At 43.5% G+C, this 15622-nt stretch overlaps 1 protein-coding gene across 1 annotated transcript in view; it reads left to right on the top strand.

The window, feature by feature from the left end:
* The window catches only part of tg (thyroglobulin), a gene marked incomplete at its 5' end in the record, with an annotated part of 69497 nt that overhangs the window by 14383 nt on the left and 39492 nt on the right, over positions 1-15622 (top strand). The window contains 6 exons of the mRNA XM_080005725.1: positions 7769-7866; positions 8214-8340; positions 8922-9058; positions 12797-12941; positions 13210-13356; positions 15393-15536. Coding sequence (XP_079861851.1) covers positions 7769-7866; positions 8214-8340; positions 8922-9058; positions 12797-12941; positions 13210-13356; positions 15393-15536 — 798 coding nt within the window. The remainder of the gene's footprint in view (positions 1-7768; positions 7867-8213; positions 8341-8921; positions 9059-12796; positions 12942-13209; positions 13357-15392; positions 15537-15622) is intronic.

Genomic DNA, 15622 nt, shown 5'->3' with positions numbered 1-15622 from the left:
CGTGTCAGGCACCTCATTTATTTGTTGACTTTCTTTTACTTACATTTTCAGTAAGTTACTTTTCCATGAAATACGAAAAGTGTTGTGGTATTTCTGTGGGTAATTACCATACAAGGCTTTTATTTTTCCGATGCCTTGCTGGATCTCGATTACATCACTCAGTCGCACATTTCAGTGTTTTGGACTGGACGCAGTAAAGAGTCTTTTTGGATTCTTTTTTATTGTATTTTTTATTCATTCGGCAGAGTAATTTGGAGCAGGGATTTAAAATATCAATCTAACAGATGTACTTCCATCTACCAGGTAAGAAGTTTTAGAAATATACACGTAAATCCATTGTTTGATAACGTCTAAAGACTACAGAGGGACCGAGTCCATGCCACACACTGGACCCGGTCCAACTCGACATTCTCATTTAGAACCTGTACATATATAGTAAATAATATGATGACGTCATAAAGTGTCTAATTGTAAATATAATTTATGGTAAATAATATGATGCCCTCGGGGGCCCCTGTGCTCAGTGTGGTAGTGCTGGAGGTGTGGTTCCTGATCCGAACCTTCTGAGGTCTCCCCGTCAGAAAGTCCAGGATCCAATTGCAGAGGGAGGTGTTCAGGCCCAGCAGGCTCAGCTTCCTGGTCACATGCTGGGGGATGATCGTGTCGAGTGCAGAACTGAAGTGTATGAACAGCATTCGGACGTATGTGTCCTTTTGGTCCAGATGGGTGAGTGCTAGGTGAAGGGCGATGGCGATGGCATCATCAGTGGAGCAGTTTGCTCGATACGTGAACTGCAGGGGGTCTACGGCGGGAGGCAGGAGTGTCTTTATGTGCCTCAGGATCAGACTCTTGAAGCACTTCATGATGGTGGGGGTGAGTGCGACGGGGCGGTAGCCATTGAGGCAGGACACAGATGACTTCTTGGGCACAGGGACAATGGTGGTAGTCTTGAAGCACGTTGGGACGGTGGCGGTGTTCAGGGAGATGTTGAAGATGTCCGTAAGAGCCTCTGCCAGTTGGTCTGCACACCCTTTGAGCACACTCCTGGGGATATTGTCTGTGGTCAGACATCGCACCTGGTTATTGGGAGGGAGGGTGTTTTTCCACACCACCACATCATTTTGTGCTTCGAACCGGGCGTAGAACACATTCAGCACATCAGGCAGGGAGGCATCGCTATCACAGGCTAGTGTTGATGTCCTGTAGTTGGTGATGGCTTGGATGCCCTGCCACAGCTGTAGTGTATCTCTGCTGTCACTGAAGTGGCCGTGGACTGAGCGTCTTATTGTAAATATCATTTATAGTAAATAATATGATGATGTCATAAAGCGTCTTACTGTAAATATCATTTATTGTCAATTATATGATGTCGTAAAGCATCTTACTGTAAATGTAATTTACAGTCAATAATATGTTGACATCATAAAGCGTCTTACTGTAAATCTAATTTCAAGTTCAAGTTCAAATTATAGTAAATAATATGATGACGTCATGAAGCATCTTACTGTTAATATCATTTATAGTCAATAATACGATGATGTCAAAGCGTCTTACTGTAAATAATTTATGGTGAATAATATGTCACAAAGCATCTTACTGTAAATATAATTTATAGTAAATAATATGATGATGTCAAAGTGTTTACTGTAAATTTCATTTATAGTAATTATTATGTCATAAACGGTCTTACTGTAATTATAATTTATAGTAAATAATATGATGACATCATAAAGCATCTTACGGTTAATGTCATTAATAGTAAATATGATGTCATAAAGCGTCTTACTGCAAATATCATTTATAGGAAATAATATGATGATGTTGTTACAGAAATGAAAGGGTCGCTTTAATCTGAAGTTTGTAAATGGAAATGTAAGCCACACATCCAACAAGTTGCTGCCAAGACCGCTGCCCGTGTAAACCTCCTGAAGAGGCTGGCTGGCACTGGATGGGGTGCAAACTTCACCACCCTGCGCACCTCTACCCTTGCCCTCGCATACTCCACGGCTGAGTATGCTGCCCCTGCATGGAGTCACAGCAGCCATACAGCCTGTGTTGATGTTGTGCTTAACACCGCCATGAGGCTAATTAATGGTGCCCTGCCATCAACCCCTGTCGAGTTTCTCCCCATACTGTCTGGCATTCCACCTCCAGAGCTCCGTCGTAACTTCCTGACCTTGAAGCTGGCCTGCAAGAGTGCAGATGAGCCAACAAGCCTGATCCCCCCTCCTGCTGAATATGGCCACCAGAGACTCAAACGCAGACACTTCTCCACCGAAGCTAGGAGACTCCTTGCCACGAGCCCTCCACACCCTGGATGGATCCTTGACTGCTGGAACAAGCAATGGTCCAAGTCAACCTCCACGTTGAGGAAGTTCATCAACTCCCCTTCAACCAATCCGCCTGGGTGTGACCAACCACGGAACGCCTGGGTCAACCTCAACAGACTTAGCTCTGGAGTAGCAAAGACCCAAACCTATCTGCATATGATTGGAGTGTCCGCCACAAATCTCTGTGAATGCGGAAAACCACAGACTGTTGAACACATCATTGATGAATGCCCAATCTTCAAATCACCACATGGAGTCAGCGGCCTCATTGAACTGGATGACGATAGCACTTCTTGGCTAATGTCCCAATTGCCTGTGTAGCCCTACAGGAACGAACTAGGGTGCAGGTCACTAGGCTTCTCAGTACAGGGATACAGCAACAGAAAGTTATCCCCACTTCCTACCGGCAGATTCCCGCTGCTGCTGATATCTTCAACAGGGCAGCTCCCCATTGTGTAAAGTTCAGTTCTAACCAGGTGAACCAGTCTTAATCGGATCTTCCTCATTCTCTGCTTGTTCTGGGGCCTTTATACAGTGGTTTAAGTGATACCATGTTGGCGATCCCTGCACTCGGACTGCTGTGGTGGTTTTTCGCATCTAGTTATTGCTGCATCTACTTGTTGTAATTTTGGAGCACAAAAATTCCATTCCGTTATTTTTCTCAATACCTCCCCCCTTGCACAATGGGCTAGCCACTGTGCATCATGTATTGACAAGGAAAGCAGACTGCCTGGAGCTACAACAAAACCACCATGCGTTCTCCATATTCTCCATTCATATGCCCTTGCCATCCTGTGTTGCTCCTTTTTGCCCCCAAAGATGTTTTTCAGTTATTGACGCTTCTTCTTGTTTGAGGATCAAGTCTTCCATGACCTGATCCTCCATGTCTGCCAAGTGTAGTGCCAGTATTTCCTTTGGATTGCTTGTGGAGCTTTAGCTGCTAAATCTCCTGCATTGTTGCCTGTAGTTATAAAGGATTTATCTGACTTGTGAGCTGCACATTTTATCAATGCTAATTTTGCGGGTTTTATCAATGCTTCTAATAGTTTAAGAATCTGTTCATGGTGTTGTATGGGTGAACCATCAGCCCTCCTGAACCCCCAAGCTTTCCATGTGGCACCAAAAAGGTAACAGACACCATGTGCGTATGCACAGTCTGTGTATATATTCACAATTTCAAGTTCAAGAGTTCAAGTTCAAGAGATTATTTGTCACATACATATACATACGTTCATACATATATGCAGTGAAATGTCATGACACCCGGTGATTACGCATAATAAGCTCTATAAATACTAAAAAATACCAAAATGTGCGTAATCGACACAAGGTGCTCGCGCAGGCAGCCGCAAGGGGAGGCGCCACAATCGCGATTCTGGGTCCTATAATTATATAATTGAATTAATTGACTTTGTTGTATAAATATACATTTAAAAGCATATATGTATGAACGTATGTATATGTATGTGACAAATAATCTCTTGAACTTGAACTTGAACTTGAACTTAAATCCTCCTAAAAGTAATTTTAAATAGCCTTACATTATTTAATCTTACAACCAGACAGAGAATGCAGTGCAAGGAAAACATACTTGAAGAAAACACAATTCAATCTATGAATATTAACACGGCTTTGTAAAAAAAAAAGGTGCATTAGTTAAAAGGTCCCGTTGTGTTCTGATTTGTCCCTCTGACAATTTGTACGCTTTGATCAGAGCAATTAGCTCTGCCAGATGTGCTGAGCAGGGCTGTGTCCGGATTGGAGGAAGGCTGTAGTGTCATTTTTACTTTCTACAATAGCATATCCTGCTGACAGATGTTCTCCTTCTCTATATTAGGAGCCGTCCACAAATAAAGTCATATTGGCTTCAGTTAAAGGGTACATTTTCAGATCAAGTTAAGCATATTTTTCTGCTTCTGCTACACACTCATGTTCTTGTCCAGCTGAGACAAAGCTGGTGCATGTTGCAGGGTAGTCTTTACTGTTCTGAATGGTATGTGTCCTTCTTTAGTCCATTCTAAAGTACCGGCCAACAGCCAGCTCCCCACTGGAGTGGGTTAGGAAGTCTGCTACGACCATTTGGGTACCCAGCCTGTGGATCACCTGGAAGTTGAAGGGTTGTAGTGCCAAATACCACCGGGTGATCCGCGCATTGGTGTCTTTCATGCAGGGGAGTGGGGAGTGGTCCAAACAGAGGGTGAAGGCCCTACCCAGGAGGTAATAGCGGAGGGTGACCGCTCATTTTATCGCTAAACATTCTTTTTCTACGGTGCTGTACCTCGTTTCTCGCTCTACCAGCTTGCAGCTGAGGTACAGCACCGGATGGTCCACACCCTCGACCTCCTGAGACAGGATGGCTCCAAGCCCCCTGTCCGACGCGTTCGTTTGCAGACAGAAAGGAAGAGCAAAGTTAGGGGTTTGCAGTACAGGTTACCCACAGAGAGCTTCCTTTTATTTAACAAATGCCTGCTGGCACGGCTCTGACCACTGGACCGGATCTGGAGCACCTTTTCGAGTCAGGTCGGTCAAGGGGCTGGACAGTGCTGCAAATTCCGGCACCAACCTCCTATAGTATCTGGCCAGCCCCAAAAACTGCTTTACCTCCTTCTTAGTCTTAGGTCTAAGCGTGTTTTTGACCACGGTGGTCTTATCTACCTGCGGTTGGAGAAGGCCCACCCCCCAAGTGGTACCCCAAATACCGTATCTCCCTCCGCCGAACCACGCACTTCTTTGGGTTGGTGGTGAGCCCCGCGCGTCTCAGAGACGTTAGCACTGTGTCCACATGCTGCATATTCCGCTCCCATGTATCAATATGAATAATAACATCATCTAAATATGCAGTGCAAAATGCTGCATGCACGCACGCACGCAGGACCCTGTCCATGAGTCACTGAGAGGTCACGGGGGCACCAAACAACCCGAACGGAAGCACTCGGAATTGGTAAAGGCCTTGCAGAGTGGAGAAGGCTGATTTTTCCTTGGACTGCTAGGACAAGGGAATCTGCCACTAGCCCTTGGTTAAATCCAGCGTCATAAAAAACTGAGCCGTACCTAACCGGTCGAAAAGCTCGTCGACGCGGGGCATCGGGTAGGCATCGAACTTACCAAAGGCAGGGCGAGTGAGGGGTTTACAGCTGTCCCGTAGTTGTGAATAACAATGGTCGAGAGTCTGATTCGTTCGTTCATTCGTTAAGGAAAGATGATATGCTGGTGATATTTCCGTCTGTTTACGGAAGTGACGGAGGTGTGTGACACGAAGGGTTTTTCTTCTTCGCCGTTTCACAAGAGTGGTTCCGTGTGTGTAAGAGTAGTATGATTTAAAGGTTGAATTCTATCAAAACGGTTTCACATTGTGACTTCACATCACATGGAATATGGATGAATGATCTTCACCTGGACACTCGCTTTAAAGGAAACCATTGATCAGCGTTATTCAGCATTGTTCCGCGTCTCGGTAAGTGAACTGCGTTTCCCAATGTAATCTAACGGAAATATTTAACTCCACAGTTTAACATTTTTCTACTATTTATAAACCAAACTCGGTTTTGAAAATACGTTGAGAGACAAAAAAACCCACAAAGGAACCTTCCTTTTTTAACTTATTTGGCTGCTCCTGGTGATTTTAGAAATACGCGAGATGGCGAGTTTTGCTGTGGTGGGACACAAATGCTCGGTAGCGGCAGATTGCAGTATCTGGTCCGAGATCTGCATAGAATTCTGGCACGTTTGCATCTTCTCTTCCTCCTCCGCCGGCGTATTGGTAAACACAGCGGCGGCAGGACAAAGGGATCGCAACATGTAAGTTGCGAAAAAGTCAATATTAAGTGTCGAACAGACGTCCAGGAGTGCTTGTCGTTCATGTTGTAAGAGCGACAGTGCATTACATGCAAAAATAAGAACAATACAAACAATAATCAACACAAAGCTACGAGTTGAATGCGGAGCCATTGCCGGTGCATTCATACTATGGATGCACCAGCATTACTAGTTGTAAACCCCCCAGTATTACACCCCAGTGTATTACCCCTATGTCCATCATGGCCTGTAATTCCGCCTGCACTATTTTCTATTGTTTTCGGGCAGGCGATAGGGCCGATAGCGCACTTTTACCCCCGGGATTCTCTACATGGTGGAGTATGAGGGGCGTACGGCCGGGCAGGGGAGAGTACATGTCGGCAAAGCGCTGCCGCAGTGCCGCAGCGTCCGCGCTCTGGCCGGGAGGGAGATGGTCCCTTAAAAGGGCTGCACTGCGATCTGCCAGCTTTGGAACCTCCGGCTCCAACTCGTCCCTTCCCGCCATTGTTTTCGGAAGTTTAGGTGGTAAATTTAGGCAGAGCCCATCATACTTTATGGTCATTTGGCGGCTTTCAACTTTTTTTTGGTGGAGAGCTTTCAAACAAGGTGTCACTTATACAAATCAAGCAAATATTTTGAAAGCTATGACTTGTTAATGAAAAGGGTGTGGCAAACCGTGTTTCTGAGATAATTACCTCCAAAGTTTTACCCACACCAACTTCATTCAGCGCTCAGATTCCGAATGGGGTTGGTGGACAAACAAAGCCTCATGGCTACTTAACATACTTCTGAACGGGCAAATAACAAACAGCTCAACAACACAACTAATAATGTTAAAAAAAAAAGCTTTTATTTAATAGTAAGAATATACATGTTTTATAAAAGTGGAATTATTTTGGAGTTTAAAAGTACGGAAAACAACAAAATGTTGAGTCTATCAAGAATATGAGTGAATCTGCACACACATCAATGTCAAATGTTCCTTCCACTGGCCATGGGGTAGTGCCCTGTCACGGCACTGGCGTTGTCTGTAGATCTGTTGGGGTGCTATGCAAATTGAAGGGGTCCAAGGTGTCAGGCTGGGTGGAGCAGATGTGGGTTCTGACTAGCCGCTCAAAGCACTTCATGTTGATGGAGGTCAGTGCTACCAGGCGGTTGTCATTTAGGCAGGTGATGGAAGGTTTCTTTGGTACGGGGACAATGGTGATCTGTTAGAAGCAGGTTGGGACTGCAGACTGCAGAAGAGGTTGAATATAGAGGTGAAGTCCTTCGCTAACTGGTCAGTGTACACTCTGAGGATATGCCTTGGAATGCCATTCCGTGGGCTTACTATTTTAAATGCTCTCCTCGCGTCAGCCGTAGATAGGGACAGAGTGAAGTCATCCTGGTCCTCAGCTAGCCTTCCAATAGGACTGCTGTTGCGGCTCTCAAACCGGGCATAGAAGGTGTTGAGCTCGTTCGGGAGAGAGGCGGCGCCTGGGCATCAATGTCCTCCTCAGCTGCAACATAGAACATCTGCCAGTCTGTGGAGAGTCCAGATGGATTCCACACTGCAGCGCTGAACTGCCCGAAGAACCAGAACCCTAACACACACACATACACACACACACACACACTCTCGCTCTCTCCCTGCCCTCCTCCAGGTCCCAGTCCGTGTCAGGAGGCCCGGACCCGCACGCTGCTCTCTGGTTGGACGACGGGCTCTGACATCACTTCCTTCTCCAGCCTGCAGTGCAAGCAGGTGGGAGATGGGAGTTCCTGTTCAGCATGCATGTAGCTGCTTGCTAGCTCCAACCAACCCTGTGTGTGTGTGTGTGTGTGTGTGTGTGTGTGTGTGTGTGCTGCAGACAGGGGGCACTACAGAGAGCTGCGTCAGTCTGAGTGGAATGAGTCTGCAGCCTACAACGCCAAGCCACACGGGGGAGACATGTACAGTAACACCCACACACACACAGCAGTGAGGATTTTAGTCTAGATCTGACAAAAACGTGTGTGTGTGTGTGTGTGTGTGTGTGTGTGTGTGTGTGTGTGTGTGTGTGTGTGTGTGTGTGTGCAGGTCCCTCCCTGTGTGTCCTCCTTGGGCTCCAGTGTCTTAGGGACGGAAGCATCTCTCCACTGCAGTGTGACATCACTTCGTGTTGGTGTGTCTTTAAGGACGGACAGGAAGTCCTCGGCAGCAGGACGCTGCGCCACGGCGCACGCCAGTCATGTGACCGTAAGCTTCCTGTTTAGCCAGGCTACTTCCTGGGCTACTTCCTGTCTCTGAATAGTGTTACTTCCTGTCTCCTTATCAAGACTACTTCCTGGCACGGTGGCGCAGTGCATTGCACTGCTGCCTCACAGCAAGAAGGTCCTGGGTTTGATTCCCGCCTGGGGCGCTGTTGGCACGGTGCTCCGGCGGGTTATCTCCCAAATAGGAGCCTTTCTGTGAGGAGTTTGCATGTTCTCCCCGTGCTCACATGGGGTTTCCTCCACCTCACGTCAGTAAGGACCCCCACCAAAAAACATGCACCCATCATGGTCTGACCAGCGATGGACACTTATCACCTGGTCCCCGGGCGCGTCCACGTACGCTGCCCACTGCTCCTGGCTGTGCCCCCGGAGGAAGGACAAGCCAGGATGGTTCAATGCAGAGGAGCCATTTCACCAGCACCATCAAGCATGTGCATGTGTGTGTGTGTGCAAGCATGTGTTGTAGTGTGGTGTGTTGTGTGATGAATAAAGACTGTTTCTTCTTTTCTGTTTCTTTTTCTGTCTCCTTAATAAGGCTACTTTCTGTCTCTGTCCCTCCTGCAGGCCCTCGCTGTCCCAATGCCGATGTTACCCATGGTGCATTGCTCTGCCACATAACAACAGCTGGCAGGCAGAGCTGTCAGCTGTCCTGTCACCATGGTTACCAGAACGTACTTCCTGTTAGCAGCTTCCTGTGTGAGGTGACATCACAGCATTGGGAAAGCAGCAAGCCGCTAGCTGGAGCCTGTCAGAGTGAGATTGAGACTAAACTGAACTGAGACTAAACTAAACAGACTAAATTTAACTGAGACTAAACTGAATATAGAATCAAACTGAACTAAGACTAAACTGAATTTAGAATAAACTGAACTGAGACTAAACTGAACTAAGACTAAACTGAACTGAGACTAAACTAAACTGAGACTAAACTGAACTGAGACTGATCTGAGACTAAACTGAACTGAGATGAAACTAGACTGAGCCTAAACTGAGACTTAACTGAACTGAGAGTAAACTAAACTGAGACTGAACTAAACTGAGACTAAATTGAGACTGACCTGAGACTAAACTGAACTGAGACTGAACTAAACTAAGACTAAATTGAGACTGACCTGAGACTAAACTGAACTGAGACTAAACTGAACTAAGACTAAACTGAACTGAGACTAAACTAAACTGAGACTAAACTGAACTGAGACTGATCTGAGACTAAACTGAACTGAGACGAAACTAGACTGAGCCTAAACTGAGACTTAACTGAACTGAGAGTAAACTAAATTGAGACTGAACTAAACTGAGACTAAATTGAGACTTACCTGAGACTAAACTGAACTGAGACTAAACTAAACTAAGACTAAATTGAGACTGACCTGAGACTAAACTGAACTGAGACTAAACTAAACTAAGACTAAATTGAACTGAGACTAAATTGAACTGAGACTAAATTGAACTGAGACTAACCTGAGCTGAGACTAAACTGAACATAGCCTAAACTAAACTTAGACTAAACTGAACTGAGACTGACCTGAGACTCAATTGAACAGAATCTAAACTGAACTGAGACTGAGCTGAACTGAGAGTAGACTAAACTGAGACTAAACTGAACTGAGACTTAACTGAACTGCGACTAAACTGAACTCAGACTTAACTGAACTGAGACTAATCTGAACTAAAACTGAACTAATCTGGGACTAAACTAAACTGAGACTAAACTGAACTGAGACTAATCTGAACTAAAACTGAACTAATCTGGGACTAAACTAAACTGAGACTAGCCTCATACTATACTAACATACTATTAAACAAAATACTATACAGCAACAACATACTATACAACAACATAATACACAACAACAACATAATATACAACAACAACATACTATACAACAACACACTATACAAAAACATACTACACAACAACAACATACTATACAACAAAACATACTATACAACAAAACATACTATACAACAATATACTATACAACAACATGCTATATAACAACAACATACTTCACAAAAACCACCCACTATACAATAACAACAAAACATACTATACAACAGCAACATACTACAAAACAACAGCATTCTATACAGCAACTGGCAAATCAGAACACAACGGGACATTTTAACTAATGCACTTTTTTTTTTACAAAGCTATGTTAATATTTATAGTTTGAATTGTGTTTTCTTCAAGTATGTTTTCCTTGCACTGCATTCTCTGTCTGGTTGTAAGATTAAATAATGTAAGGCTATTTAAAATTACTTTTAGGAGGATTTAAATGTATATTTAATACAACACAGTCAATTAATTCAATTATATAATTATAGGACCCAGAATTGCGATTGTGGCGCCTCCCCTTGCGGCTGCCTGCGCGAGCACCTTGTGTCGATTACGCACATTTTGGTATTTTTTAGTATTTATAGAGCTTATTGTGCGTAATCACCGGGTGTCATGACATTTCACTGCATATATGTATGAACGTATGTATATGTATGTGACAAATAATCTCTTGAACTTGAACAACCACATACTACACAACAATAACACACTATACAACAACAACATACTACCCAAAAAAAACCTATACAATAACAGCATACTACAAACCTACAACATACTATACAACAACAACAACACATACAAAAACAACCTGCTATACAATAACAGCATACTACAAACCTACAACATACTATACAACAACAACAACACATTATACAAAAACAACCTGCTATACAATAACAGCATACTACAAAACTACAACATACTATACAACAACATACTATACAACAACATACTACATAACAACAACACACTATACAACAATATATATTACAACAATATACTATACAACAACAACTTACTATACAAGAATATACTATACAACAACAACATACAACACAACAACATACTACACAACAACAACTTACAATACAACATATGACAACAAAATATGACAAAAAATACTTACTATACAACAACATACTATACAACAACATACTACACAACAGCAACATACAAAACAAAAACATACTACACAACAAACATTTCACTGCATATATGTATGAACGTATGTATATGTATGTGACAAATAATCTCTTGAACTTGAACTTGAACAACATACTGTACAACAATATACTATACAACAACAACTTACTATACAACAACAACAACAACAACATACTATACAACAACATACTATACAACAGCAACATAGAACACAACAACACACTTTATAACAACATACTATACAACAACATACTATACAACAGCAACATAGAACACAACAACACACTTTATAACAACATACTACACAACAACATACTATACAACAACAACTTACAATACAACAACATATGACAACAAAATATGACACAACACCATACATACTATACAACAACAACATACTACACAACAACAACAACAAAAACATACTATACCACAACAACATACTACACGACAACAACATAGTATACAACAACATACTATACAACAAGAACAAACTATACAACAACAACAATATAGTATACATAGAATAAGAAATATATTAAAAAGAAAAGTAAAATAGGTATGTTGTGTGTTTCTGGCTGCTGATCCGTGCACCCCCATCTTGACTCCCCCCCCCCCCTTTCTCCCTGTCTGCTCTCATTGGCTGGAGCTTGTTGTGTTAAACCTGCTTTATAAGTGATGCAGAGTGATGGAGCAGAGTGATGGAGCAGTGGGATGGAGGAGAGAGATGGAGCAGTGGGATGGGGCAGTGGGATGGAATAGAGGGATGGAGCAGTGGGATGGAATAGAGGGATGGAGCAGAGGGATGGAGCAGAGGGATGGAGCAGAGGGATGGAATAGAGGGATGGAGCAGTGGGATGGAGCAGTGAGATGGAATAGAGGGATGGAGCAGTGGGATGGAGCAGTGAGATGGAATAGAGGGATGGAGCAGTGGGATGGATCAGTGGGATGGAATAGAGGGATGGAGCAGTGGGATGGAATAGAGGGATGGAGCAGTGGGATGGATCAGTGGGATGGAATAGAGGGGTGGAGCAGTGGGATGGCGTTGTGAGCAGTCACACCACACGCTCGTCGCTCATGCATGATTTGCCTCTTATGTGAAGCTTTGTTAGGCCATCTCCAAAAAGACGTCAAAGCCAGAATAACAAGGTAAACTGAGAATAAACACAGACACTTCCTGTTTCCTGTGTGTGTCAGGACCACAGTCCTTCCAGACCGTCCACACCACAGCACAATGGACACTTCCTGTCTCTGAAGTGGCTTCCTTTCTGTCACCTAAGCCCCGCCTACAGACAGATATCCTAAACAACATGGCCGCCAGAGGCCTCTGCTCCTTTCAGGTTGTCTTCATAAAACCACCACAAATATGAATATATGATATGAATATATAATGAAAATATGACCATAATATGAGTACATGTGATATGTGCAGCTTCCCTCCGGCCACTCGGTGGCGCTGTGTGATGACTCTTTACTTCGTCTGGATGGTGACGGTGACATCGTGAGGTTAAAGGTCACGTGGACGGCCTTGCTGTCTGAGGTGCCGGCATCCGACCTTGCTGACCTCCGGGATGTTGGTAAGACTCAAAAAGATGAGCCCTGAAAACCATCAGCAGATCACAGACATGACTAAACGATCAGCAGATCACAGACAACCCTAAACCTGACTAAAAAACAAATATAATAAAATATATGTTCTTTGAGATATTAACCCGAGAATTAACGACTTTTTATTTTATTTAAACAATGAGTTTATAAAAACAATGAAGGAATTCCTGAAAGAAGCCTTTCAGCCCTGTCACCATGGAGATGATGAACATCGCGGAATGCACTTTTTACTTTCAGACATCCTCCTGAATGGGACCAGACTGGTGGATGGAGTGCAGCGGATTCTGGGTAATTTCAGCTCAGATCCCCAGCTGATCTCCATGACGACACCAAGCCTTGGCTGTTACCATGGTTACCACCTGGACACAGAACGCAAAGGATGTGGTGAGTTAGTACACACACACACACACACACACACACACACACACACACACACACACACACACACACACACACACACACACACACACACACACACACACACACACGAGAACAATTGCAATGCAACTCTTTATTAATTCTTTTATCAACAACTGCTGCAATAACTCTGTCCTGTGGATGACCTGTGGGACGACCAGAACACAGTTTTTTGTTACACAGAACCACACCAACACCTCTTTGGAGAACCATCTTACCATGTGTGGGAGTCTCTGCTCACAGCTCAGGGTTTAGGGAGAGAGACGTCTGACCATGGTGCGCCAACATGGCGAGAGTCTTTATTGTCACCTTACACAATAAGGTATGCTGGCCACAAGTATGAATAGCAAATTATGCTTATTATTATAATAATGATGATGTAAAAAAAATGATCATCTCGGGCGCAGGAGGGACAGCGTTCCTCGGCTGGGCTGCTGATGAGCCCGAGTGCTGATCCCCTCTGCAAGACAGACAAACATTTAGAAATCTTCCTGCCTTCAGTCGGCCCAATCAACGCCGATTGGAGGCAGCTTGGCGGCTGCAGGAAACGGAACCATGCTGTCGTCTGCAGCTGGTGCTTGAACACGCCCCTTTGCCCGCCACACGGCAAACACACATAACTAATCATCATTACTACTCCAAATAAACCTAGTACCAAACAACAAAATGTACATGGAAAAACATAAACATAGAACCAAACAACAAACAACCAAACAACAATTTGTAATTATTTTACATTACAATATTAAATGCATGTTATTTTATAAAGATAGTAAATATTGTTATTTGTAATTACTTCTTCTTTGTATTTAAATAGTTAAAACATTTACAATTGTACAAAACACTTGAATGGATGAGTTGTTTATAATTGTAATTCAGACAACATTTATGACTAATATTCATTTGGAACTAGAGTTGTTATGGAACAACTTGTCAATATTTAACTCTTTCTGTCTTTTCATTTAAATCTGCTCCATTCATCTGTAGGAAACTTTTTATACATGAAGTTTCTTTCAAACAATCTTCTATTTTTTACTTTAAACTAAACCTTAATTCAGTCATTGTTATAACTTGCCTTGTTGTGTGTACGTACATGTGGAGTCTCAGTGGCGGTCGGTGAAGTTGGATCTTGTGTGTGTCAATGATGAAGTATTTACGTAGGTTTATGTATTTACACAGGTTTATGATAGCAGTCAAACTTACGTCATTTTAGTAGTGACTTTTTTCATTGGATAATATTTTCTATAAGTTACATTTCCATGAAATACCAAAAACATTGTGGTATTTCTGTGAGTATTTACCATATCACGGCTCCTATTTTTCCGACGCCTTGCTGGATTTTGAACACATCACTTACTTGTACATTCACATGGATTCAACTCCACGTGGTCACACGTTTCTGTGGATTCATGTTTTTCATATTTTTCATGAATCCGGCAAAGTAATGGAACGAAAGAGATAAAATATCAATCCAACAGATCCACAGACATGGACCAGGTAAGAAAGTAAATAAATATACACGTAAAGGTATATTTTGTAATCTAACCACTACAGAGCGACCGAGTCTATACTGCACACTGGACACGGTCCAATGTACATTCTGAACCAGAACCTGTACATTTACAGTAAATAATATGATGTCATAAATCATCTTACTGTAAATCTCATCTCCTTCATTTTGTTTACCAACCAACGTTTGTGTGTTGGTGACGCATGACCAACTGGACACCTGCTCTGTTCACACATACCACTCAATCTGACATTATACAGACTTTGTACTGGCGTGCTGGCTGGGTACAGTCCGGCTCATGTTCGGGTTAAATGATTCGGACATTTGTGTTCAGGTAATGTCCAGATAGTTTCAGGCGCACAGTGCATGTATGAAAGCAGAGATTTGAACCAAAAAAGGATGGTTAAAGGTCCCCCCCCCTCCCTCCTTTCTGTCCCCTCTCTCTCTCTCTCCCCCTCCCACCTTTTCTCTCTCTCTCGCCCCCCCTCTCTAGTCGTGTGTCCAGCAGGGAGTTCCTCCTCGGAGGGAGAGTGTCTTCTCTGTCCTGAAGGAACCTATCAGGACACAGAGGGGCAGAGCTCCTGCGCCACATGTCCCAGAGGGAGCTCTGCGATTGGTGCTTCGTCTGTCAATCAATGTCAGTCCAACGACCCTCTTTCACATCATCTAACCATCATCCATCTCTCCATCCATCATCCATCCATGCATCCATCCATCCATCCA

The sequence above is a fragment of the Zeus faber genome, assembly GCF_960531495.2.
Source record: "Zeus faber genome assembly, chromosome: 8".
Lineage (NCBI taxonomy): Eukaryota > Metazoa > Chordata > Actinopteri > Zeiformes > Zeidae > Zeus > Zeus faber.
Note: the sequence above shows the minus strand (reverse complement) of the source record. Positions and strands in the feature narration are given on the sequence as shown.